Genomic DNA, 25,543 nt, shown 5'->3' on the forward strand with positions numbered 1-25,543 from the left:
CACCACCGCCCGGCTGCAAGCTCAGTTTTTAAAGGGAAAAGTCACAAGGTTACATCATTTAGGGGTGCTAGTACAGGTACAATTCTGATTGGTTCGCTTCTAGGGACTTCTAGAAATTACTTCTAAGGGAGTGGTTGCCCGCCACCATTTCTCATTGGCTGCCCTCAGGTGGGGGCATTTCTGTGGTCAGTTACCCTGGAAACCAGGGAGAGGACATTCCATAGTCTGGCAGGCATTACCTCGTGACTATCTTGTGGCTCTGTACTTTTACACTTCCTGGTTTCTGGAATCTGAACTGACTGGTCTCAGTAACTTCTGGCCTGTTCCAGTAACTTATGGCCTGTAGCTAAAAGGAGCAGTCTTAGGCCTTTAGTTTTGGGGTGAGAGCATTTTGGTCTTATTTTGGTTCCACAGGGTGACAATTTATTATCTTTGCCTATCTCCTGAATGTGTGGTTTTTCAGGATGCGAAATCAACGCCCACAAAATTCAACACGCTCTACGAAAACAAGCAGGGGTGCTCACTGAAGACTTAACCGTATTTCATTAACTTGCCGCGGTCAAATTGGACATTGGTGTTTCTGAACGCCACTTCACAATGACGAAACCGCAACTTAGATAAAATAAAATGTTACCTACGATGCCACAACTAAGGTATGGCAAGAGGGGGAGCAAGGGCCTCCCTGGCCCGGGCTGAGTAAATACAAAAAAAAAAAAGGAACGAGAAGTGAAGGCGAGTCTCTGCCGTCTTTGCAAGCCTCAGCAGCAAAGTGATCAGGGAACTGCCATGGGCGCTGAAACTGCAGGACCTGCGGCACCACCTGCCAAGGACGTGGTGCCCTCGGCGGCCGCCTGTCCGGAGGCCGAGGGGAGGCCCTCCGGTACGCACGAGCACGCAGGGATTCAGTCAGGAAACATTAAATAAGGCCTAAAAACGGGCATCCCACCCGCCCCACGGGGAATCTGGAGTGGATCTCTGCGAAGACACCACGCCCGTGGACGCAGGCGGGCCACGGGCAGCCCTAGTGTGAGGACCCCCCCGGAGGCCCCGCCCTTCGGGTGGCGCCAAGTTTCAAAGCCTGGCGGCCCGGAGGCCAAGCCAGCCCAGCTTCCCGCAAGATGAGGCTGCAATGTGAGGTGGAGGTGCTTAGCCGGCACCTGCCGTTCCTGGGGCTCAAGAGCCGAGGCAAGGGCGTGCGAGCGGTGGTGAGCCTGTGCCAGCCGCCGCGCAGGAGTGAGTTGCAGCCCGGGGAGGGGGCCGAGCCCGGCAGCCGCGCCTGCCTGCTGGTCTCCACCAGGAAGGACAAGCAGGGGACCTGCTATGAGGTAGGCGGCCCGGGGGCGCCGTGAACATCCAGCCCCGCCGGACTTTCGCTGCGGGCTTCTGGGGGTTTAAAAAAATTGGTAGATAGCGACACCCCACGTCTACAAGCTTCTGACACTGCAGCGAAGCCGCAGATTTGAGGGGACCATAAAGGAACCGCGCGTCATCATTCAGACGTGCTTCCCCGGTATTTTTCAGAGCTTTTGACTCCCCCCCCCCCTTTAACAATAGAGGTCTTTAAGAGATGCTGAAAAGGGGCTGGGTCGGTAGCTCAGTGATGGAGAGCTTGCCAATGAATAACGAGGTTCTGGGTTCAGCCCGCCGCACCCACGGCGAGAATGAGTGTTAACAATGAATGCGATCCAAACTGGAGTTTGGGTCAAGTCTGACCTTTCGTTTTTGTTGTTGTTGCTGATAAAGTTGTTTGCCGCATGCTTTATTTCGTAATTGCTCGTAAATGCTTGACCCGAGGTCCAGAGATTCTTTGTGCCTGTAGAGTGGCAAACTCTATATAGAGTCTGTCCGTAACCCGACCGGACGATTGACACAAGATTTATAAAATCCGTTTTCCTCCATTCCCAGACACTGCTGTCTGGTGAAAACAAGATGACTTTGTGTCTGCTATGTAGATGAGGGAACGATTCATCACCCAGCCTTGAATCTGAATTTTTTTAGTGGATTCTGTGCGTTTTCGAGGATTCTTTCCCTCATATAGTGTAGTTCACAGCAAATACTTAGTTGAGGGAAGAGAGTATTATCTTATCCAAGCAATTTGTTTTTACTCACTCACTCATTCATTCATTCATTCATTCATTCATTCATTCATTCATTCACATTTGGAGTGCCGGAGAGTGAACCTAGAATCTTGTGCATGCCAGGCTAGCTGTACCACTCACTATGTAGCTAAGGATGGCCTTGACTTCCTGATACCCCTGCCTCTTTCTCTCAAGCGCTGGGATTACAAGGGTTCGTTATGCCTGGTTTGTGCTGCTATGTTGTGTTGCGGGCCGCAGGAAGATATCATAGGAACTCAGCTGGTTATGGCAAAGTCACTACCTGGAGGGATCATGGAATTCCTCCAGAGGAAGCCAAATCCCAAGGAGTTTTTGGTGTTACTTGGCTTGTTATATATCAGCTGTATTCTGTTATGAAAATCATGTGTGCCTTCATAGTTTTCCCTATTGACTTTTCCCTAAGAAGGGTTAACAGTGTAGACTGAGCACTCTCTGGACATACACATTCCAGGTAATTTGGAGAACAGCCTCAGGGAAAGGCTTTCTCTGGAATCAGATATCTCCCTTGGCCACTTTCAAGGACTACAGGATACACCACCCAGGTGGACGCCCAACTGCCAAGGACTAACAATGATAACAGCCCACCTGAAAGTCTCCTGACTTAAATTCCACAGGGAGACACCACCCAGGGGGGCGCCCAACTTCCAAGGACTAACAAGTGATAGCAGCCCACGTACAAGTCTCCTGACTTACAGTAAATTCACAAGAGGACGCCGCCTAGGCCAGGTGGACACTAAGTAATAGTTTTACACAATTTAGCTTAGGCCCTTCTTTCTTACAGCCTTACTAACTTTATAGACCTCTAACTACTTACCTAACCACTTCTAGGAATATTTAGATAAACTTCTGTGCTAACAGCTATGCTCAGCCAGAACTCCCAGTTCAAGCCTCCCTGTATCACCAGAGGCATCTAGCTGTACACAGGTTGCCTAGAGACTGAGCACACTTTCCCCCACCCTGCAGAAAAACGGCAGACAGCTTGGACAGATAGGAGCCACAGGAAAAAGAAGAGTTTTATTTTCTCCCATTGACCTAGCAACTTATAGATTTTTAACATCCTTTACCAAACACATTTAAGGTTATAGTTGTGCACGTAAGATCCCTCTTCTTAGATGTTACCCATATTTAGCCTTTAGTTAATTCATTAGTCACTTCCCCTTTGGGTCACAAATGGTAATTAACAACTAGTGCCCCTCTTTGTAATTCTTATCAACCCTCCATTTGATCCTGATAGTGGACAATCAATGCCTGAGGAAGTTCAGGCTGAGTGTCCTGGGTGGAGGGGAGGATTGTGATTTTGGGGAGATATATAACTGTAAAGCAGGGGACACAGGAAGGGAAGAGAGAAGAGAATGGAAGAACGAGATGGGTAAGAACTTGAGAGGAACGAGCTGAGATGGGGAAGAACTAGATTGAAGAGCTAAAAGAGAGGACTAGAGGAACGAGATGGAAGATGAGGAAGAGCCAGATGGGGAAGAACAAGATGAGGAAGAGCCAGATGAGAGAGAAGGAGACAGGAGAGGAGCTGATAGGGGAAAGAACTAGATAGATGAGAACCTAGAAGGGACAGAACTAGATGAAGGAATCAAGATAGAACATAGAGGGGACAGTAGATAAATATAGAGAGAAATCAGGCAAGAAAGGAGCTAGACATGAGAACAGAACTGAAGCTGTATATAAAGGATGTTATGCCAGAGGAATTAAAGCGAATGGACCAAAGAACGCTGCGTGCGTAGACTGATTTACCGACCCTAAAGATTCTCTGCTGGTTGATAGAGCCTTCCGCGGACCCTGGGAGGGGACTATTGAGGGGCTGGACCCCCATAGTCCCCATTAATGTTGAGGATGGAACCCCAGGTTCATGGTAGGCATTCTACCATCTGAACTACATTTCCTTCCATCCCAGCTAGATCGTCCGGCTTCCGGCCGGCTTCTACTCTTGTCCCTCTTCATCCTGTCCTTCTCTCCTTCAGCTGAGACTTTACACTGCAGTTCTAGGAGAAGTTTTTAAACATATTTATTTATTTTGGGCTTTTTGAGACCAGATCTTCCTATGTAGCTGTGGCAGGCCTGGAACTCATAGTAGACCTGGATGCCTTCAAATCCACAGAGAGCTCACCAGCATCTGTCCCAAGTGCTGGGATTAAAGGCATGTGCCTGGCTCCAGGGGAAGAAAAAAAAATGTTTTTTCCTTTTTAAATTTTGGTTTTGTTATATTTTGAGAGAGGGTTTCAGGATGTAGCTCAGCTGTCTTGGAACTCACTCTGTAGACCAGGCTAGCCTGGAACTCACCGAGATCCACCTGCCTTTATCTTCTGAGTGCTGGGATTACCACCTGGCTTTCTAGGAGAAACTTTAATGCAGAACTAATTATGTTTCTTAACTTAAATCCTTATTGAATTTCATGGTTCTTGAATCTTTCACTCTTCGAGGTCTGTTTTCTTTCCATACATATTTGCTACCCCACCACCACCTCCTAGCCATGCTAAATTCCTGAGTTATTAGCTTCTCACAGTTACCAAGCTCTCTCTTCCTGGCTTTGCATATGTCCCCTCCACCTGGAATGCTATTTCCTTCTATCCCCCTGACCACTTACCCAACATGTTCCTTATGGTGATATTTTATTTGTGCTGAAATGTGATTTTATTTGTATGTTAATAAAGTTGCCCGAGGATCAGAGCTAAGGTAATAGACATTAAGAAGTCTGGTAGTGGTAGCACATGCCCTTAATCGGATCACAGGCAGGCAGAATCTCTGTGTGTTCAAGGACACAGCCAGCATGGTGACAGATGCCTTTAATCTCAGTACCAACCATAGAGACCTGGAGGTCTTTATAGACAGGCAGTGACAAAGAGGTCATGAGGTTGGGTTTAGAACCAATAAGAAGGCAGAACAGGAAGTCAATAAAAAGACAGACACACAGCCAGTGGTTAGAAGGTGGTCTTAGGGCTGGAGAGATGGCTCAGAGGTTAAGAGCACTGACTGCTCTTCCAGAGGTCCTGAGTTCAATTCCCAGCAACCACATGGTGGCTCACAGCCATCTGTAATGAGATCTGGTGCCCTCTTCTGGCCTGCAGTCATACATGCTGTATAAATAAATAAATCCAAAAAAAAAAAAAAAAAAAGTGGTCTTAGCTACTTACTGTTCTCAATCTCAGGGCTTTTTTTTTTTTTTTTTTTGGTTTTTCGAGACAGGGTTTCTCTGTGTAGCTTTGCGCCTTTCCTGGAGCTCACTTGGTAGCCCAAGCTGGCCTCGAACTCACAGAGATCCGCCTGGCTCTGCCTCCCGAGTGCTGGGATTAAAGGCGTGCGCCACCAACGCCGGCAATCTCAGGGCTTTTACCTCTGCATTTTTTTCTTTTTTCTTTTTTTTAAAGATTTACTTATTATGTATACAGTATTCTGCCTACATGCGTCCCTGCAGGCCAGAAGAGGGCACCAGATCTCATTACAGGTGGTTGTAGCTGGGAATTCAGGACCTCTGGAAGAACAGTCAGTGCTCTTAACCGCCGAGCCATCTCTCCAGCCCCTCTGTGTTTCTTATTTAAGAAGACTGTTTAGAATTGCATCTACAGTTCCTAGTTCTTTAATTCTTCACCTTTAAAGTCACATTTCTACTCCTAAACTGAGTAAGGTTTCCCTGCCTAGGTTATAGTAACCCCTACTTACCTTTTTGTTGTGTTTTCTAATAACCGTCTCAGGCTGTCCATACTTTTTGTTTTTCAAGACAGAATTTCTCTGTCAAATAGCCTTGGCTGTCCTGGAACTTGTGCTGTAGACTCTGCTGGCCTTGAACCCACAGAGATCCGCCTGCCTCTGCTAGGATGAAAGGCCTGCGCCACCATCACCCGTCTACCCATTCTTATTCAACACTACTCCGAGTTATCATAGTGCCTCCTGGTACACGGTGGCCTCTCAGTGAGGAGTTATTGAAGTCTAAAGCAAAAACACCAGTTATGAAAAGTTTTGAGTACCACTTACATCAAGTCACTGGTCCAGCTCAGGGGTTACCATAGCAACAAGGCAAGCTTTCCGCCGTCGCGGAGTTTTCATATAATGTAGCTGAAGGCATGTTCACCCGGACTAAGGGACTGGGGCTGTGAAGGTGGAGAACTGCTGCTGGCTGGCACTTCTTGCTAGAGCCATGTAAGTGGGTTGGAAGAAGGGGAGCCTTCTCTTTAAATGAAGGAAAGACACGAACAGATACAGCAGTAATACCCAGTGTCAGCTGGCTAGAAGCTATAACTACTCATCTACTTAAAAAAAAAAAAAAAAAAAGCCAACCAAAGAAAAACTCCATAAAACACTTAGATTAAAGGCTAAATTAAAACCTGGAAGAAGACTGGCACATTCTAGTTGCAGTGAGTGTTGTTGAATAGTAATGACTAGTTCTGACCTCTCCCCACCCTCCCCCCTTTGATTTTAACTAGCTAAAAGAGAACGTTGAGCAGCTCTTCATGAAATTTGTGGATGAGGGGAAAGCCACTATCCGGTTAAAGGAGCCTCCCGTGGACATCTGTCTGAGTAAGGTAGGGTATTGAAAACAGTAACAGAAAATACACAAGCTAGGTGCAGCATCGAATGCTTGTAATCCCAGCACTCAGAAGCGAAGGCAGGAGAATTTCTGTAAGCCCAAGTCTAGTGTGATCTACATGTCAAGTTCTTGGCCATCCTAAAGTACACAGGGAGACGATATACAAAAACAAAAACTAAAAAGAAAGATCGCTTGGCTCTTAAAGCATCGTGATGGCCCACATAGCAGTTAGAGACAGATTCTTGCAGGGGTGTGTGTGTGTGTGTGTGTGTGTGTGTTGTGTTTGTTTGAGATAGGGTCTTAGGTAGCCCAAGCTGACCTAAAACTGAGAGCAGTCCTGCCTCAACTTCCCCAGTGCTGGGATTACAGGCCTGAGCCACCACATAGAGCTTTCCAGTATCTGTCATTATTGCTTCTGTTAATACGTTTTACATTTCTTTTTATGTGTGTCTTAGTCACCGTTGGATTGCTGTGAAGAGACACCATGACCATGGCAACCCTTATGAAAGGAAGCATTTCGTTTGGGGCTTGTTTACAGTCTCAGAGGCTTAGTCCATCACCGTGGCAGAGAGCATGGCGGCATGCAGATAGTGCTACCACAGGATCTGGGGCCCTTACATCCTCATCTCTGATCTGTGGGCAGAGAGAAAGAGAGTCCCAGACTGAGACCATTGTGAGCTGCCTAACATGGGTGCAGAGAACTGAACCTGGGTCCTCAGCAAGAGCAGCAAGTGCTCTTAACTGCTGGGCCACCTCACCGGCCCCACACTTACATATCTGTACATGGGTGAGGTCTAAGGACAGCCTTCAACAGTAGGTTCTCTCCTGCTGTGTGGGTTTCAAGGATTGAACTCGGGAGGTCATGCTTAACAGCAAGCACCTTTACCCACTGACCCTCTCACTGCCCCCTAAAACTTCGAAAGTTAAAATTTAGACCAAGTACTAAAGTATTTTTTACAAAAGACGATTACATAGCCTGTGTATGCAAGTGTGGGATTTTTTTAAGGAAAGAACTAACACTTTGAAGTATCTAAAATGGGATTAATAATTGCATAACTTATTTTTATTTACTCAGGCTAATCCTGGCAGTTTAAAGAGTTTTCTTTCGGCTTTGAGACTGGCTCATAGAGGCTGTGATGTCAGCATACCACTTTCAACACCCACACCAGTGAAGACTTCAGAATTTGAAAAATTTAAAACCAAAATGGTTATCACATCCAAAAAGGACTATCCTCTGAGCACGAGCTTTCCATGTTCTCTGGAACATCTTCAGGCTTCTCACTGTAGACTTGCCCGACTCGACATGCGCATACTCTGCTTAAAAAACCTGAGGAGGTTAGACCTGAGTCACAACTGCATAACAAAGCTTCCAGCTACGGTTGGAGACCTCACCCACCTCCGAGAGCTGAGCCTCAAGGACAATCACCTGGAGTCATTTCCCGGGTCCTTGTGTCAGTCCACACTCCGGAAGTCACTTCAGATTCTGGACCTCAGCCAGAACAAACTCAAGGCACTTCCTGTGCAGTTCTGCCAACTTCGGGAACTCACACATTTAAACCTCAACGATAATGAGTTGATTCAGTTTCCTTTCAAGATAGGACAGCTAAAAAACCTTCGTTTTCTGGCAGCAGCTCGAAATAAACTTACAATTCTACCTTGTGGTTTTAGGACGCTCTCCTTAGAGTACTTGGATCTTTTCGGAAATACTTTTGAAAAGCCAGGAGTCCTTCCGATTATAAAGCTTCAAGTGCCATTAACTTTACTGGAGTCTTCTGCACGCGCAGTCCTATCCAATAGGTAAGCCTTTCAGCCATAAAATACGGTGCTCTGGTAGCATCCCAATATTCTGATGGCACTCAGAGTAATAGTCTTATTGGGTTTCTTAACTTTTAGGTTTTTGGTGGAGCCAGGGGATAGTGGGGGCATGTATGATGCCACAGCATTTGGAGGTCAGGACAACCAGGGATGTTACACTGAGAAACCCTGTCTTGGAAAATCAAAACAAAACAACAGCAACCCTCCCAATGTCGTGCACAGCCTGACCCCTTGCTCCAGTGGCCTTCATGTTCTTTACCCGCTTGGAATCTCAGCTCACTCCCTTCCTTGGTTCTCTACCCTCATGTCTTTGCAGAAAGATCTCACCTGCCCACCCTATTGTGAGTTTTAGTCTCTGTTATATGGCTTACTTTGCTGTTATGGTACTTTTTACTTGCCATTTTATGTTTCTTTAACATTTATTCGCTATCAGTTTTTCTCACAAGAATTGAAGATTCGTTAGCTGGGTGGTGGTGATGGTGCACGTCTTTAATCCCAGCACTCACTATTTCTTACCTGTATATTAAATGCTTTATCTTTGGGCTGGAGAGATGACTCAGTGGTCAGAGAGCTCTGACTGCTTTTTCAGAGAACCCAGGTTCAGTTCCCAGCACCCACATAGGGAAGCTCACAATCACCCATAACTAGTTCCAGAGGATCTGGTCCACTCTATACACACTCACAGGCACACATACATTGCACGTTCATATAATCAGGCCAAACATTCATACACATAAAATAAAAATAAATCTTATTTTAAATATGCTGTCATGTGTTCCTGGCTTATAGACATGGCTGGATGACTATATAGCACCATTTCTCAAAATATAGTGCCCTGAGCAGATGAAACAGCATCAAGCAGATCAGGTAGGAACTTGGTAAGAGTTCCTTAACAAGTTTATATATTCCCAAAACCTACAGAATCAGGAATTTTCAGAATGGGGACTAGTTCTGTTTTACTAAGATCTCCAGGTGATTCTAATGCACCCAGAAGTTTGAGGATTCCATCCAATCTGGCACAATAGTGAAGTGTGGTTTATTCAGCCAGACTTGAGTTGGACTGCTGGCTTCACCCATTTGGATGACTTTAGCATATTAGTTAACTTCTTAATCTCATCTGAAATTGGAATAATAATATCCACTTTACAGAATTTTGAGACTAAATGAGCTAATGTTACACCAAAACAGTTTGTACCTGAAGGACTCAGTAACTGATGGTTCTCTTCCTGTAAACACTAAACTGCAGTTGGTTTCAGGAAATGAACTCCATTGACTGGGTTTTTGTTTTCTTTGGTTGTCCATGTTTCTGTCATACAGATGTGGAAGCTTAGGAAGTGAACTAGCCTAGTTAGTGTCAACTGTCAACTTCACACAGTCTAGAATCACCTGAAAAGAAGGGTCAGTTGAGTAATTAATTTTCTCTATCAGGTTAGTTTGTGACCATGTCTGTGAAGGATTGTCTTGATTAGTAGTTGATACTGTGGAGCCCAGCCCAGTGTGGGTAGCCCTGTCTCTGGGCAGGTGGTCCAAGGCTGAATATGGAAGCTGGCTGAACATTAGCCAGAGCTAGCCAGTGAGTCAGCTGATGAGCAGTGTTCCTCCGTGGTTTCTGCTTCAAGCTCCTGCTCATTGATTTGACTGTGACCTAGAAGTATAACATGAAATAAGCCTTTTCCTTCCCTGAGCTGCCTTTTGATAGGGTGTCTGACACAGCAATAAGATGTAATTAGTAATTGAGTGCCTACAAAATAATAGAAAGATGATATTAAAAAAAAAAAAAACTTGAGTGTGTGTATGTACTTATGCTCACATGAGTACACCTTAAATGTCAGGCTCAAGCATCATTCCTTAGTGGCCATCCATCTTACTTTTTTACAGATGGTCTTACTTTATCCAGAACTTACCAAGGAGACTAGGCTGGCTGACCAGGGAACCCAGGAATCTGCCTATTCTCCCCGCCCTGCCTCCCAAGCCTTGAGATTACAAGTGTCCACTGCACCCAGACTTTGTCTGTGGGTTCTGTGGATCAAAATCAGGTCCTCATGCTTATTCCACACGGACTTTATCTGCTGAGCTCTCCCTACCTCTCCCCCGAAAAGATTAGCTTGGTGGTTTTAAAAGATGTTTTACTGTGTAGGTCAGGTTGGCCTCAAATTTGCAGTCCTCCTGCCTTAAGTGCTGGGATTCATCCGCACATCACCACACCTGGCTGCCGCTGCTGCTGCTTTGTTTTTCTTTGAGACAGGGTCTCTCTGTGCAGCCCTGGTTGTGCTGGATCTCACTCTGTAGACCAGGCTGGCCTGGAACTCAGAGATCCACCTGCCTCTGCCTCCGGAGTGTTCTTTCTTAACTAGAGATTGAACTTTTGGGTGCAAGTACCCTTCCACTCAGTTATGCCCTCTGCCCAGTCAGGCCTTGAGTTTAGGATCTGTCTCCTCCAGCCTCCAGAGAAGGTGAGATTACAGCCTGTCAACCAAGCTTTTTTTTTTTTTTTTTTTGGTTTTTTGAGACCGGGTTTCTCTGTGTAGTTTTGGTGCCTGTCCTGGATCTAGCTCTGTAGACCAGGCTGGCCTCCAACTCACAGAGATCCACCTGGCTCCCTCCCCCACCCCCCCAGTGCTTTTTAAGACAGAGTCTCCGGGTGGTGGTGGTGGCACATGCCTTTAATCCCAGCACTCGGGAGACAGAGGCAGGCGGATCTCTGTGAGTTCCAGGCCAGCCTGGTCTGTAAAGTGAGTTCCAGGAAAGGCACAAAACTACACAGAGAAACCCTGTCTCGAAAAACCAAAAAAAAAAAAAAAAAAGGCAGGGTCTCATGCATCCAGGTTGACCTCAGCATGTTTTGTTTGGGATGTCTCCCTGTGTGGGCCTGTCTGGCCTGGCTCAGTCTGCCTGAGCCTTCAGAGTGCCTTCAGGGTTATACCTAGGAGGGCTGGGGACATTCTGTTGTTTTACTGTCTCTTTGCCCTGTTCTTAGCAGTTGGGAAAGTAAAGTAAACCGGTTATACTGAGTCCTGTCATTGTTTTTATTTCATTATAATTCAGTGTTCTAATTCTTGTCTAAACACATGCAATTCAGAATATAGTAACATTGTATATGTTTTTCCCCATTAGGGTTCCATATGGCCCTCATATCATTCCTTTCCATCTTTGCGGAGATTTGGATTCTGCCAAAACCTGTGTTTGTGGAAGATTTTGTCTAGAGTCTTTCATTCAAGGAACTACTACAATTAATCTACAGTATGTTGCCCACACCGTGGTCTTAGTAGATAATATGGATAGAATGGAAGCTCCTATTATCTCTTACTTTTGTTCTCTAACTTGTTATGTAAATTTCTCTGATTTGTTAAAATAATTAGTGGCATAATAGAAACTTCTTTAGATGTACATGGTTGAGTATTTATGATTTAACAGTAACAAATTGGAGAAAGGAGAACTTTTTGTATATTTGCACAGCGAGAAAAATGTATATTAGCATTTTAACTTATTAAATTCTGGAATTTTAATTAAAGCTGAACTTTGTAAACACAGGCTTTTTTCTGTCCTGCCCCATCCTACAGCAGCTTCCAAATAGTCACCCAGAGGCTTATGCTTGTATTTATTACAAATGCTTGGCCAACAGCTCAGGCTTATTACTGACTAGCTCTTACATTTAAATTAACCCATTTCTTTTTTTTTCTTTTTTCCTTTTATTTTATTTTACAATACCATTCATTTCTACATATCAGCCACGAATTCCCTTGTTCTCCCCCTTCCTGCCCCCCTCCCCTTCCCCCCAGCCCACCCTAAATTAACCCATTTCTATTAATCTATGCATCGCCACATGGCCTGTGGCTTACTGGTCCTTTGGCATCTTGCTTCTCAGGTGGCTGGGTTGCGTCTGCCCCAACTCCACCCTTCTTCCTCTCCTTAGTTTGGTTTTTCCACCTATCCTTATCCTGCCTTGCCATAGGCCAAAACAGCTTTATTATCAACCAATGAGAGCAACACTTATTCACAGCATACAGAAGGGCCATTCCACAGCAGAACTTAATTTTAGGGAGTGCATTGATATTCAGCAGCTAAGAGCACATACCCTTTTGCAGAGGACTGGGGTTCTGTTCCCAGCACCCACATTATGGCTGACAACTGTATGTACTCCAGTTCCAGGGAATCCAGTGCCCACTTCTGACCTCCAGGGACACCAGGCATGGATGTGGTGCTCATACATGTGTGCAGGCAAAATACTAAATAAACCTTTAATCTTACTATGAAGTTTACATTTATGATTGCAGTGTTAGTTTCTGCCTCAAGTATCAGAATTTGCTGTAGTTGATATCACGCCCCTCCCTCCTGCCCCCCATTTAGTGCTAGGGGTCAAAGCTAGGGCTCTGTGCATGAGCTGCAGCCGGTTTTGGTTTTTGTTTGTTTGTTTTAGCAAATCTTTTCTTTTTAATTTATCTTTATTTTATGTGCATTGGTACTTTGCTATGGTAGTTGGGTCCCCTGAAACTGGAGTTACAGACAGTTGTTAGCTGCTGTGTGGGTGCCGGGAATTGAACCCCGGTCCCCTGTAAGAGCAATCAGAGTCACCTTTCCAGCCTACCACATCTCTTTTTTTCTTTTTTTTTTTTTTTTTCTTTTTTTTTTGGAAGGGGGAAGGTTTTTCAAGACAGAGTTTCTCTGTGTAGTTTTTGTGCCTGTCCTGGGTCTTGCTCTGTAGCCCAGGCTGGCCTCGAACTCACAGAGATCCACCTGGCACTGCCTCCCGAGTGAGTGCTGGGATTAAAGGCGTGCACCACCGCCACTGGGCTCACAGCTCATTTTATTCAACAAAGTTAAACAGATACTTATCCCAATCACACAGATCATAAGAATGTTCTTGGGCTCTCAGCAGGTAAAGGTGCTTGTTGCAAAGCATGACATCTAAGTTTGAGCCTTGGCACCCACGTAGTAGGAAAGAGCAGATTTCTGCAAGTTGCACACATGCATACAAAATAACTTTTAAAAAATGTGTGAGACAACTGCAGTTAAGAGTGCTGGTGGGGGCCGGGCGTTGGTGGCGCACGCCTTTAATCCCAGCACTCGGGAGGCAGAGGCAGGTGGATCTCTGTGAGTTCGAGGCCTGCCTGGGCTACCAAGTGAGTCCCAGGAAAGGCGCAAAGCTACACAGAGAAACCTTGTCTCGAAAAACCAAAAAAAAAAAAAAAAAAAAAAAAAAAGAGTAATAAAAAAAAAAAAGAGTGCTGGTGGTTCTTCCAGAAGACCACCAATCCCCAGCACCCACGTGGTGGCTCACAACTGTCTATAACTCCAGTCCCAGGGAATCTGAGACCCTCTTCTGATGTCCTCAGACATAGCACAAACATGGTGCACAGATACACATCCAGATAAACACCCATACTCATAAAATGTTTAAAATTTTAATAAGGGGTGGAAAGAGCTCCGTGGTTAGGAGGAGCTGATGCTACTCTTCCAGAGGACCTGAATTCAGATTACAGCACCCATCTTGGGCAGCTTGAAATGCATGAACTCCAGCTCTAAGATGCAACACCCTCTTCTGGTCTCCATTCAAAGTTTCTGAAATCTTATTTGTTTTTCGAGACAGGGTTTCTCTGTGTAGCTTTGGAGTCTTTCTTGGAACTCACTCTGTAGCCCAGGCTGGCCTCAAACTCGCAGAGATCCGCCTGCCTCTGCCTCCCGAGTGCTGGGATTAAAGGCATGTGCCACCATCACCTGGCTGAAATCTTTTTTAAAAATCTAAAACACTTCCCATCCCAAGCATTCCAAGTTAGGGATGCGCAGTCGGTGTGTAGTATGACAAGTACCATGTTTTTTCAGAAATACTATTCTATATGTTCACCAAACACTAAGGCAGATTGATTAGCATAAAGTATGAATCTCATAAATAAATTAGCATAAATCTCAGAATGTCCTTCACAGTCTTGTGATTTTTTTTCCTTTTTTTCTTTTTTTTTTTTTAAATAAGTTATGTTCTCTTTGTCCCCGATTTATTTATTATGTATACAGTGTTCTGTCTGCATGTCTGCAGAAGGGGCACCAGATCTCATTATTGATGGTTGTGAGCCACCATATGGTTGCTCAGAATTGAACTCAGGACCTCTGGAAGAGCAGCCAGTGCTCTTAACCACAGAGTCATCTCTCCAGCCCTTTTCCCACTTTGAAGATAAAGTGGAAACATCTTGTTTTTTGTTGGATAGGGTTTCTCTGTGTAGCCTTGGCTGTCCTGGAACTAGCTCTGTAGACCTGACTGGCCTTGAACTCACAGAGATCACCTGCCTTTGCCTCCTGAGTGCTGGGATTAAAGGTGAGCGCCACCACCGCCTGGGTGGAAACTTAATTTTTTTATTCACTTTACATACCAATCACAGGTCCCCTTCTCCCTCCCCCAACCACTGTCAGAGCCTGCTGACAGTCAGCTGGGTAGAGGCATTCGGATTGAAGAGATAATGAAGACAGAAGAATCGGTCAATGCTGGACAGCTCGAGTTTATTTCACAGCCAGCTTATATACAGTTTTGAAGGACAGGGGTAGAACAATGCACAGCACAGGCATTCAACCACTATCTATCCTGCCTTGCGTCAAGGAGCAGGCAGTTTCATTTTCTATCTCAATGTACCTCCAGCTGGCATCAGCAGCCTGCATCTAGCTAGTGTGTTCCTTCCTGTGGGCTAATCAGGACTTTCTCACAGCCCTTCAAGGAGACTCTGTGGGCTAATCAGGACTTTCTCACAGCCCTGGAGCAAGCAAGCCTGAACTCTATTGACTCAGAATAGACTTCAGATTCAAACTGAGAAACTGAGTCTGTTGTGGGCTCCCGAAAACCACTCCCCATTCCCTCCTCCAACAAGGTATGACCTCCCATGGAGTCAGCAGAGCCTGGTACATTCAGTAGAGGCAAGTCCAAGCTCCTCCCCCTGCATCAAGGCTGTGCAAGGTGTCCCACCATAGGTAGTGGGGTCCAAAAAGCCAGCTCATGAAGCAGGAATAGATCCTGATCCTACTACCAGGGGGCCCCTTAAGCAGATCAAGCAACACAACTGTTTTGCTTATATAGAGGGCCTCATCCACTCCCATGGAGGCTCCATAGCTGTTGGTCTAAAGTTCATGAGTTCCCACTAGTTTGGTTTGGTTGTCTCTGTAGGTTTCCTGGGTGGAAACTTATTTTTACTGACTTCATTACTTGAGGATCTGGGGGAGCCTGTCTTGGAACTCACTCTGTAGCCCAGGCTGTCCTCAAACTCACAGATATCTGCCTGCCTGTGCCTCCCGAGTGCTGGGATTAAAGGCATGCGCCACCACCGAGGGGATGTGGCTCAATTGGTAGAGTTCTTGCCTAGCATGCTTAAATTCCCTGAGTTCCAGCCCCACAAACTATAAATTAGATACGGTGATACACATTTAATTCTGGCCCTTGGGAGGCAGAGACAGGCAGATCTCTGAGTTGGAGGCTAGTCTGGTCTACATGATGAGTTCCAGGCAAGCCAGAGCTAATTGGTTTGGAGGAAGGCAGGCTACAGGAAACAACCCTGCAGAGTGTAAGCCTGTTGCTGTTATGGCTTGGGAAGAATTAGATCAGTGGTTCTCAACATGTGGGTTGTAACCTACATATCAGATATTTACATTATGATTCACAATACTAAAATTACAGTTAAGTAGCAACAAAATAATTTTATGGTTGAAGATCAAAACGGGAGGAATTGTATTAAAGGGTCAAAGCATTAGGAAGATTGAGAACCACTGCCACTGTTCTAGATTATTTCCACATCATCTTCCTAAAATTTTCTCATCTGAAGCTTTTTTTCCCTTTTCTAAATTCAAGCATTTGTATTACATATAGTGTTCTGCCTATATGTATGCCTGCAGGCCACCATATCTCATTATAGATGGTTGCTGGGAATTGAACTCAGGACCTACCTCTAGAACAGCCAGTGCTCTTAACCTCTGAGCCATCTCTCCAGTCCGCATTAGAACACTTTTATTAGAACTTTATTCAAGGAGGATATAGGGGCCAGGCATGGTGACACACACCTTAAGAGTTTGAGGCCAGCCGGGTCTATGTATTTCCAGTCTAGCCAGAACTACAGACCCTGTCTCACAAGGGTATGGGTTGAAGTTTGACACTTGCCTAGTATATACAAGGCCTTAGGTTTGACTCCTGGCACCACCAATTGAAAAGCTTGAAGTTTCTACTCAAAGTTGATTCGAGGTAAGACATTGAGCCAGAGTAACTATTTTATTCAAATGGGTATCTTGCCTGCACGTGTGTCTGTGCACCACGCGCATGTCTGGTGTCAGCAGAGGGTATTGGATCCCCTGTAACTGCAGATACAATTGTGAGCTACCATATGAATTCAAGGACTCCAATCTGTCTTATGAAAAAGCAGCCAGCTCTGAGCCAGGTACTGATCCATCTTTCGTGCCCTAATTGTATCCTGCCCTGGGAGTAATTCTTTGGTTGAGTTCAAATTTTTATTCTTAGTTATTAACTTAACATTAAGAAAATGTTTTGAGGAGCTGGAGAGATAGCTCTGGGGTTACCAAGTACTGGCTGCTCTTCCAGAGGTCCTCCCGGCAACCACATGGTGGCTTACAACCATCTATGAGATCTGGTACCCTCTTCTGGCAGGCAGCGATACATGCAGACAGAACACCATATACATAACAAATCTTAAAACAAAACAAACAAAAAAAAAACATTTTTTTTTTTAGTTTTTCCAATGAGTTACCCAACACCTACATACCTATTCATGGTCAGTTAACCAAGGTCAACAAGTGTGAAAATATTTAATGAGCAATTATTAGTCTACAAGCCATTCTGGGCAGAGTGATGAAATCTTTACCACAGGTTCTGGGAAATGAATTACATATCCACTACATATATGGTTTGTGCCCATTATCCAGCAGTCACTGGATTATCCCTGCATAACTTCTTGTGGGGCAGCTGGCAGAGTGCACGCCTAACCTAGCACGCAAGAAGCTATGGGCTCAATCCAATGGAGCCCCACATGATGCATGTGCAACTCTGTAATCCTAACATCCAGGAGGCAGAGACCCTGTCACTAAGCACCACACCTGAAAACAAAGAAAAGCAAAAAACCCTAAATATGCAATTTACTTAAGAGTCAAAACAGCACAAGGTATCAGTAACAATAACTTTATTTTCTAACAGGCAATTTGCCTACTGCCTCAGTATTTCCCTCTCAGAAAACACAAGTTTTAGAACTGGATCACTTGGCCCTTTCTCTTCTTGTCTCCTCCCAGTTCAAAATGCTTGCACCTCTTAATGGCCAGCATCCTCTTGGATCTGCAGTTGGGCTCGACACACTCAAGCCTGAGCACAATCTTCTTTGTGGTTTTGGCCTTCTTTCGGAAAATTGGCTTTGTCTGCCCACCGTAACCACTCTGCTTCCGATCATAGCGCCGCTTTCCTTGGGCGTACAGGGAATCCTTGCCCTTCTTATACTGGGTCACTTTGTGAGGCTGATGCTTGCCACATTTCTTACAGAAAGTCCTCCGGGTTTTAGGTACGTTGACCATCTTTGCAGGAGAGGTGTCTATGCGATGAAAACTGCAATAAAATAACGTTTCAGACATTGGTTTTGAAATGTTCAAGTTTTAAAGATATATTCTGTACGAATATATAAAAAAGTCATCAAAAATATGTAAACCTGCCAGGCAGTAGGGATACACGCCTTTAATCCCAGCACAGACAGGCAGATCTCAGAGTTCGAGGCCAGCCTGGTCTACAGAGTGAGATGCAGGTCAGGCTCCAAAGCTACATCAAAACACTGTCTCGAAAAACCAGAAAAAAAAGCAACAAAACCGAAAAAAAAAAAAAAGTGTAAACCCACTAACTACTCATTTCCCACATGAATAAAAGGCCATGCGTGTGTACAGCAGTTTGAGCGCCTCAAGTACTTGGCTGGGCAGGCGGCTCAGTGGTTGAGCACTTGCTTAATGTGCTTAAACATCCTGGGTTCAGTCCCCACCACGGCAAGCCTAAAGAAAAGCACGAAGTTACAAACACAGATCTGATGGAAGATGTTCCGGGAGGCTGAGGCGAGAGATTGCTAGTTCGCGGTCAGCCTAAGCTCCATAAAGAAACCCTGTCTTCGGAGAAAAAAAAAAAAAGGCCAATATAGTTCTGTGTCCAAGACAGACATCGTTAGCGCTCCATTTACTACCGCCCGGTGCAAGAATGCTGCGGCGTCCGGGTAGAAGCCAGGGCTTCTCTTCGGACTACCCCGCACCAACTCCATGTTTCAGCTCTCGGCTATCTGTGATCCGCGCTGGGTGGGACGCAGTCGTTCCTGCAACGACCCGCCTCGTTCTCCCTCCCGAACCACGTCGGACTGGTTTGCCTTTCCCACCCGCCAGCGGACCCGAAGGCTGACGTGTCGTTAGCAGCCCGCGTGCCTCGCGGCCCAGCTAGACGCCATGCTGGAGCGCCTCTGCCGATCCGGGCCGCCGGCTGTTGACCTCAGCCGTGCCGGGCAGCACCTGCCCCCTTCCCCGCTCCCCCAAAAGATCCCGGCCGGCCCCGGCCTCCAGGCGGCGGCGATCGCCGAGGAACCAGGACCGCTTAGCCCCCTAGACTTACCAAGAGACCCGGCGTCCGCGATCGCCGCTGCCACCGCACGAGCCGAACGGGAAAGGGCCGGGACGGGCGGAAGTCGGAACTGAACCTGAGCGACGCGACTAAGAGCCAATAGGCAGCGGCCTCCTCCGGAGCACCGCCTCCGGACGCTTCTGGGAGAGGCCAATCAGCGGCCGGCGGGGCGGGGCGGAGGGTGTGGGCCGGAGGGCCCGGGCGCTCGCAGGCCAGTCGCGGCTTGTCAGAACGGTCGCCGCCGGAGCGGGGCGAGGCTGCGGCGCCCGGTGGCTGCGTTCGGCGGCGCGAGCGAGGATGAGCGCGCAGAGGACGCAGGGCCACGGGCAGCGCAGGTAACGGAGCCGGGGTTGCGGCGGCCGCGGCTGGGTTTCTTCCGGGACCCCGGGGGAGGGGGTGTTGCTGAATGGAGAGGACCGAGGCGACGCTGAGCCCCGGCTCGTAACGGCGGGGCCGGCTGCTTGAGCTGCAACTGCCGGAGAAGGATGTGCCGAGCCCGGGCGGCGCGAGGCGCTTGAGCCTTGGGGCCCCCCAGGACGCCGGGGCCGGGGATGAGTTAGCGAGGGCCGCCGCCGGGGCCAGTTCCGAGGGCTACAGGCCAAGGCGACGGCGCCGCCCGCCCGCCCCTTCCGTGCAGAGGCCGCCGCCAGCTCCTTTCCGCGCCCGCGCTCCCGGCCCTGGAGACCATGAGGTTCCGCATCTACAAACGGAAGGTGCTGATCCTGACGCTCGTGGTGGCCGCCTGCGGCTTCGTCCTCTGGAGCAGCAATGGGCGACAAAGGAAGAGCGACGCCCTCGCCCCGCCGCTGCTGGACGCGGAGCCCCCGCGGGGTGCGGGCCACCTCGCCGCCGCCGTGTCCGTAGGCATCCGCAGGGTCTCCAACGAGTCGGCGGCTCCCCTGGTCCCCGCCGCCCCGTGGCCGGAGGTGGACAACCTGACGCTGCGGTACCGGTCCCTGGTGTACCAGCTGAACTTTGATCAGATGCTGAGGAATGTCGATAATGACGGCACCTGGAGCCCCGGGGAGCTGGTGCTGGTCGTCCAGGTGCATAACCGGCCCGAATACCTCAGGCTACTGCTAGACTCGCTCCGAAAAGCCCAGGGCATTAATGAAGTCCTAGTCATCTTTAGCCACGACTTCTGGTCGGCAGAGATCAACCAGATGATAGCTAAGGTGGATTTCTGCCCGGTTCTGCAAGTGTTCTTCCCATTCAGCATTCAGCTGTACCCGAGTGAGTTTCCGGGGACTGACCCCAGAGATTGCCCCCGAGACCTAAAGAAGAATACAGCTCTGAAGTTGGGGTGCATCAATGCCGAGTACCCCGACTCCTTCGGCCATTACAGAGAGGCCAAATTCTCGCAAACCAAACATCATTGGTGGTGGAAGCTGCATTTTGTGTGGGAGAGAGTCAAAGTTCTTCAGGATTACACTGGCCTTATACTTTTCCTGGAAGAGGACCATTACTTAGCCCCAGACTTTTACCATGTCTACAAAAAGATGTGGAAGTTGAAGCAGCAGGAGTGTCCTGGGTGTGATGTCCTCTCCCTAGGGACCTACACGGCCAGACGGAGTTTCTATGGTATTGCTGACAAGGTGGATGTGAAAACTTGGAAATCCACAGAGCACAATATGGGCTTAGCCTTGACCCGAGATGCATATCAGAAGCTGATCGAATGCACAGACACTTTCTGTACTTACGATGATTACAACTGGGACTGGACTCTTCAGTACTTGACTGTATCTTGTCTTCCTAAATTCTGGAAAGTCTTAGTTCCTCAAGCTCCTAGGATTTTTCATGCTGGAGACTGTGGTATGCATCACAAGAAAACATGTAGGCCGTCCACCCAGAGTGCCCAGCTTGAGTCGTTGTTAAATAATAACAAACAGTACTTGTTTCCAGAAACTCTAGTTATCAGTGACAAGTTTTCTATGGCAGCCATTTCTCCACCTAGGAAAAACGGAGGATGGGGAGATATTAGGGACCACGAACTCTGTAAAAGTTATAGAAGACTGCAGTGAGAAACTAATCACAACTGCAGAAGTGGCAGTCTTCTGTTTTTATATTTCTCTCAATGGAATATACAGTTGACTAAAGGGTATAGGAACTGGTTTTTGCTTTAATACATAAACAGATTTCTTGTAAAAGGTGTCCAAATATATAGTAATCCTTTTCAGTTACCTCTGATTAAAATTTCAAACTGAAATTTTCATTTTGGAACTTGGGTTTTAAAATTCAGTCTGTATCTGCTTAGTAACGATTCGATTATTATTGATTAAAAAAGGAAATTTTATTTAAATCGCATCTGTTAACCTTTTTATCTAAAACTTTGTATACTTTTTCCACTTTCCAAACTTATTTTAAGTACAGCGAGATTTATTCAAGATGTCACAGCAGTAAAAAGTATTACAATGAAACTACTAGAGTATTACTGGAACAAACCCAGTTTTACTGTTAACAGTTATAAGGAAGGAATTGTCTGACTGTTAATAACTCAGAAGTCCGTCTGTTAAACAACCCGTCCGAAGAGTCATTTCAGTATTCCTGATTCCTGTGCTGTTGTGTTAAGATTTGCCTGTGCTTTCAGCCTTCATATTACATGATTTCTGTTGGAATGTATTCGGTTAATAAGAAAGTTTAAACACTGTTTTCACCTCAATGTAGAAATACAGTGGTTTTGTTTTTTTTTCTTTTTAGTGCTGCCAAAATAAAATACTCATTTTTTTGCATAAAAAGTTCCCTAATCATTTTGCAGAATGTTCTATCTGTACCAGTAAAGGCACTCTAGAAGTTTTGAGCATGAACAGTATACCTTAATATTTGCTAGCAATACATTGTGTGAGTTTAAAATGAAGCCGGCTCATGACGCTGCATTCTCTGAGGAAGAAATTGTTCAGCTTTCAGATTAGCCAGGCATAGATAATGAACACTAAGCAAAGCTGCCACGTAAGGGAAATACTGCCTGAATTGTTTTGGAGGGCCAGAAATGATACAAAGTTCAGTCTTGCCAAGGTGCAGCAGGTCTGGTGCCAGCTGTGACCGAGATGCTTTTAAAAGAACAGACACAGTAGTAGGAAGCAAGCTTTAGTTACTCCATAGTTTTTATTACTTTTCCATGCTATTAGTGTATTCAGCCAGAAATCTCAGAGGACTCATTTCTGTGTGAAGATGACCGCTGGTCACTTGAACCACAGTCTCAAAAATGATTGTTTTCATCAGTGTCGTACTGGAAATGCATGTGCTCTTTAGAGGGGCAGCACAGTTGTCTGGTTTGATGTTATCCTCACATCTCAGTCTGTCACTGCCTTGGCTTTTTACATGTTTTACCACGTTTGTTTCCTGGGTGCTCATGTGTGGGTGTGCACGTGTGTATCCACAGTGCATGCTGAAGGTCAGAGGGTGTTGGTTCTCTTCCCCGAGTCCCAGGGTCAGAACTCCAGGCACTTGGCGGTTGCCTTTGCCCACTGATCTGCCTCACTCTTTCTGTTGTGTGTTTAAAGATTGGTTTGTGTGCACAGCTCTGGCTGGCCTTGGATTTGTAACCTTCCCGGTTCTGCCTTTAACTGGGATTACAGAGCCCCATGCATGCAAGGCAGGGGCTGTCCCTCAAAGTGTAACCTCAGTACCCAGCACATAGTGCTGCTGTCATATAGGGAGAGATGTAACTCAGAATCTCCTGACCTGCCATCACCTGTTCAAAGGACTAACAGAAGTAGCTGGTTTCAGGAGTGTTGGAAGGCTAGTCATAATTAGTAGCCTTGTCTGAAACAAAAACCTAAGCTTGGGGCTAGGGATGACATCAACAGAGATTTTCTTTTCTACATTTTCATTCATGCTGTTCTAAAAGATTTTGTGTGTGTGTGGGGGGGGAACCTGTGAGGGTCTCCTTTACCACATTTGAAGAGTTATAAATTGATTCCAAAATAAGGGTTTTTCATGGAAAAGACAATTTTCCTGCCAGAATAAATGGCCAGATTTTTTTTTATTTCTGTTCTAAGGATTTTTTGTTTGTTTGTTTGTTGTTGTTTTGTTTGTTTTTCAAGACAAGGTTTCTCTGTGTAGTTTTGGTACCTGTCCTGGAACTCACTCTGTAGACCAGGCTGGCCTCAAACTCACAGAGATCCATTTGGCTCTGCCTCCCGAGTGCTGGGATTAAAGGTGTGCGCCATCACCGCCTGGCCTGTTCTAAGGATTTTTAAATCATTTTTATGTGTATGGGTATTTTGTCTGCATGTATATCTGTGCACCACCTGTGGAGACCAGAGGGAGGGCATTGGATCCTCTGGGACTAGAGTTCCAGATGGTTGTGTGCTGCCATGTGGATACTGGAAATTGAACCAGGGTCCTCTGGAAGAACAGCCCAGCAGCCAGTGCTCTTAACCACTGAGCCATCTTTCCAGCCTCTCTTAAAAACCTTAAATGTATTCTTTAAAACCAAAAGATGGTTTTAATATTTTAACTTTCAAGAGATTAAAGTTAATTTTGAAAATGATTGTTTAAAAATTTCTTAAGTTTATCTGTGTGTATTGATGTTTTGCCTGCAAGTTTATATGCTCACCACGTGCCCATGTAGGTAGAATGGGGCATCTAATCCTCTAAACCTGGAGTTAGGATGGTTGTGAGCTATAATATGGGTTCTGGGAATCGAACCCCAGTCCTCTGCAAGAACAAGTGCTCCAAGCTGCTCAGCCATCTCTCCAGCCTCCAAAGGACTTTTTTTTTCTTTCTTTCTTTCTTTTTTTTTTAAATTATTTTGTTTTGAGGCAGATTCTCTCTGTAGCTCTAGGTGTCCTGGAACTCACTTGTAGACCTGGCCTTGAACTCCCCCACCTGAAGCTGGAGAGTATTAGGATTAAAGGCATGCACCATCACACTTGGCTTTAAGATATATATTTTTTTATTTTATTTTGTGTGCGTTGGTGTTTTGCCTGCATGTATGTCTATGTGAGAGTGTCAGATCCTCTGGACTGGAGTTAAAGTTGTGAGATGCCATGTGGGTGTTAGAAATTGAACCTGGGTCCTCTGGAAGAGCTCTTAACCACACTGAGCCATCTCTCCAGCCCCCAAGATATATTTTTAATTATACTTTTATCTGTATATATATGTTTTGTGTGTGCACAAGTTTGTGTACCACAGTAGGTGTGGAGGTCAGAGGGAAACTTGCAGGAGTAGGTTCTCTCTTTCCATCATGCAAGTACCAGGGATTGAACTCAGGTTGTCAGGCGTGTCAGTAGCTACCTCTATCTGCTAAGCCATCCAGCCATCCCCCAAATTAACTTAATAGATGTGACAGACTTCTATGAAAATACATAACTGGTACAAAAAAAGTAATATAACAAAACCAAGATTGAACACAAAAGCACGTATGTACTTGTAATACAACTATGTAATTTTGTTTTGCTTTTTGAGTCAGGGTTTCTCTGAGCAGCCCTGGCTGTCCTGGAACTCTCTCTGTAGACCAGGCTGGCCTCGAACTAAGAGATCTGCCTGGCACAACTATATAATTTAAAGGTTTGGTGTGCTGGTGCATGCCTACAATCCCAGCACTCAGAAACTGAGGCACAACGGCCACAGGTTTGAGGGTAGCCCAGACTATAGGGGTACAAACAACTGTGTCTCACAAACTAAGGGTCCAGAGAGATGGCTCAGTGGGTAAAGACCCTTCCCACCAAGACTGATGACCTGGGTTTAACCCAAGAGACACCTTATCCTCTCACCTCCATATTCATGCTGTGGCTTGTGTCCACCCCTGCCCCCAAATAAATAAATGTGGCTTTTTGTTGTTGTTTTTGTTTTTTTCTTTTGCTTTTGTTATTTATTATGTATATGGTACAGGCCAAAAGAGGGCACCAGATCTCATTACAGATGGTTATAAACCACTTTGTGGTTGCTAGGAATTGAACTCAGGACCTCTGGAAGAGCAGCCAATGTTCTTAATCTCTAAGCCATCTCTCCATCCTGTTTTTTGTTTTTTAAACTATTTTATTCTCCTTGAGAAAAATATTTCTATTAGAAAAATCACAAATCTTCTCTCTATAATTAAGGAAACTTTTTAAAAAGTATCTCCAGGTTTTTTTTTTGTCATTGTTGTTTTGTTTTTTCAAGACAGTGCTTCTCTGTGTAACAGTAGTCTTTATATTCTGGAACTCACTTGGTAGAACAGCCTGACCTCAAACAATTTACAGATTGCTTCTGCCTCCTGAGTGCTGGGATTAAAGGCGTGCACCACCACTGCCTGGCAGTTTCTGTTTTGAAGACAGGCTGGCCTCTAATTCATTATGTAGCTGAACCTGACCAGAACTGAGCATGATGTTTCCAGGGCTAGGAGTTGGGATTTATAGGTACCTGCCTACCTGGCTGCTGGCTTCCCCACCAGAATCAGCTGTAAATGTTTATACATTTCTCTCTCTCTCTCTCTCTCTCTCTTTTTAAGTAGCTATTTTTTGTTTTGTTTTGAGACAGCGT

General features: G+C 45.9%; 3 protein-coding genes across 3 annotated transcripts; 2 read left to right on the forward strand and 1 right to left on the reverse strand.

Moving 5' to 3' along the window:
* The first annotated feature begins 907 nt into the window (after positions 1 to 907).
* Lrr1 (leucine rich repeat protein 1) lies at positions 908 to 11,992 on the forward strand. Its single transcript, XM_028859243.2, has 4 exons — positions 908 to 1,325; positions 6,548 to 6,646; positions 7,727 to 8,448; positions 11,581 to 11,992. The coding sequence occupies exons 1-4, from the start codon at positions 1,119 to 1,121 to the stop codon at positions 11,819 to 11,821; spliced, it is 1,269 nt and encodes a 422-aa protein (XP_028715076.1). The 5' UTR covers positions 908 to 1,118; the 3' UTR covers positions 11,822 to 11,992.
* A 5,615-nt stretch (positions 11,993 to 17,607) lies between these two features.
* Positions 17,608 to 19,157, reverse strand: Rpl36al (ribosomal protein L36a like). The gene is made up of 2 exons (XM_028858892.2): positions 19,070 to 19,157; positions 17,608 to 18,037 (listed from the first exon to the last, which is right to left on the reverse strand). Exon 2 carries the CDS (start codon positions 18,004 to 18,006, stop codon positions 17,686 to 17,688), a length of 321 nt encoding a protein of 106 aa, XP_028714725.1. The 5' UTR covers positions 18,007 to 18,037; positions 19,070 to 19,157; the 3' UTR covers positions 17,608 to 17,685.
* A 102-nt stretch (positions 19,158 to 19,259) lies between these two features.
* On the forward strand, positions 19,260 to 23,078 carry Mgat2 (alpha-1,6-mannosyl-glycoprotein 2-beta-N-acetylglucosaminyltransferase). Its single transcript, XM_028858879.2, has one exon. It carries the CDS (start codon positions 19,765 to 19,767, stop codon positions 21,097 to 21,099), a length of 1,335 nt encoding a protein of 444 aa, XP_028714712.1. The 5' UTR covers positions 19,260 to 19,764; the 3' UTR covers positions 21,100 to 23,078.
* Positions 23,079 to 25,543: the final 2,465 nt, after the last annotated feature.

The sequence above is a fragment of the Peromyscus leucopus genome, chromosome 14, assembly GCF_004664715.2.
Source record: "Peromyscus leucopus breed LL Stock chromosome 14, UCI_PerLeu_2.1, whole genome shotgun sequence".
NCBI lineage: Eukaryota > Metazoa > Chordata > Mammalia > Rodentia > Cricetidae > Peromyscus > Peromyscus leucopus.

Bases quoted from the DNA above. Each gene is read 5' to 3' on its own strand.
- Lrr1 (XM_028859243.2), top strand. From the start codon at position 1,119: ATGAGGCTGCAATGTGAGGTGGAGGTGCTTAGCCGGCACCTGCCGTTC. The intron at 6,647-7,726 runs GTAGGGTATTGA...TTATTTACTCAG, and splicing joins TGGACATCTGTCTGAGTAAG to GCTAATCCTGGCAGTTTAAA. The intron at 8,449-11,580 runs GTAAGCCTTTCA...TTTCCCCATTAG, and splicing joins CGCGCAGTCCTATCCAATAG to GGTTCCATATGGCCCTCATA.
- Rpl36al (XM_028858892.2), bottom strand. From the start codon at position 18,006: ATGGTCAACGTACCTAAAACCCGGAGGACTTTCTGTAAGAAATGTGGC.
- Mgat2 (XM_028858879.2), top strand. From the start codon at position 19,765: ATGAGGTTCCGCATCTACAAACGGAAGGTGCTGATCCTGACGCTCGTG.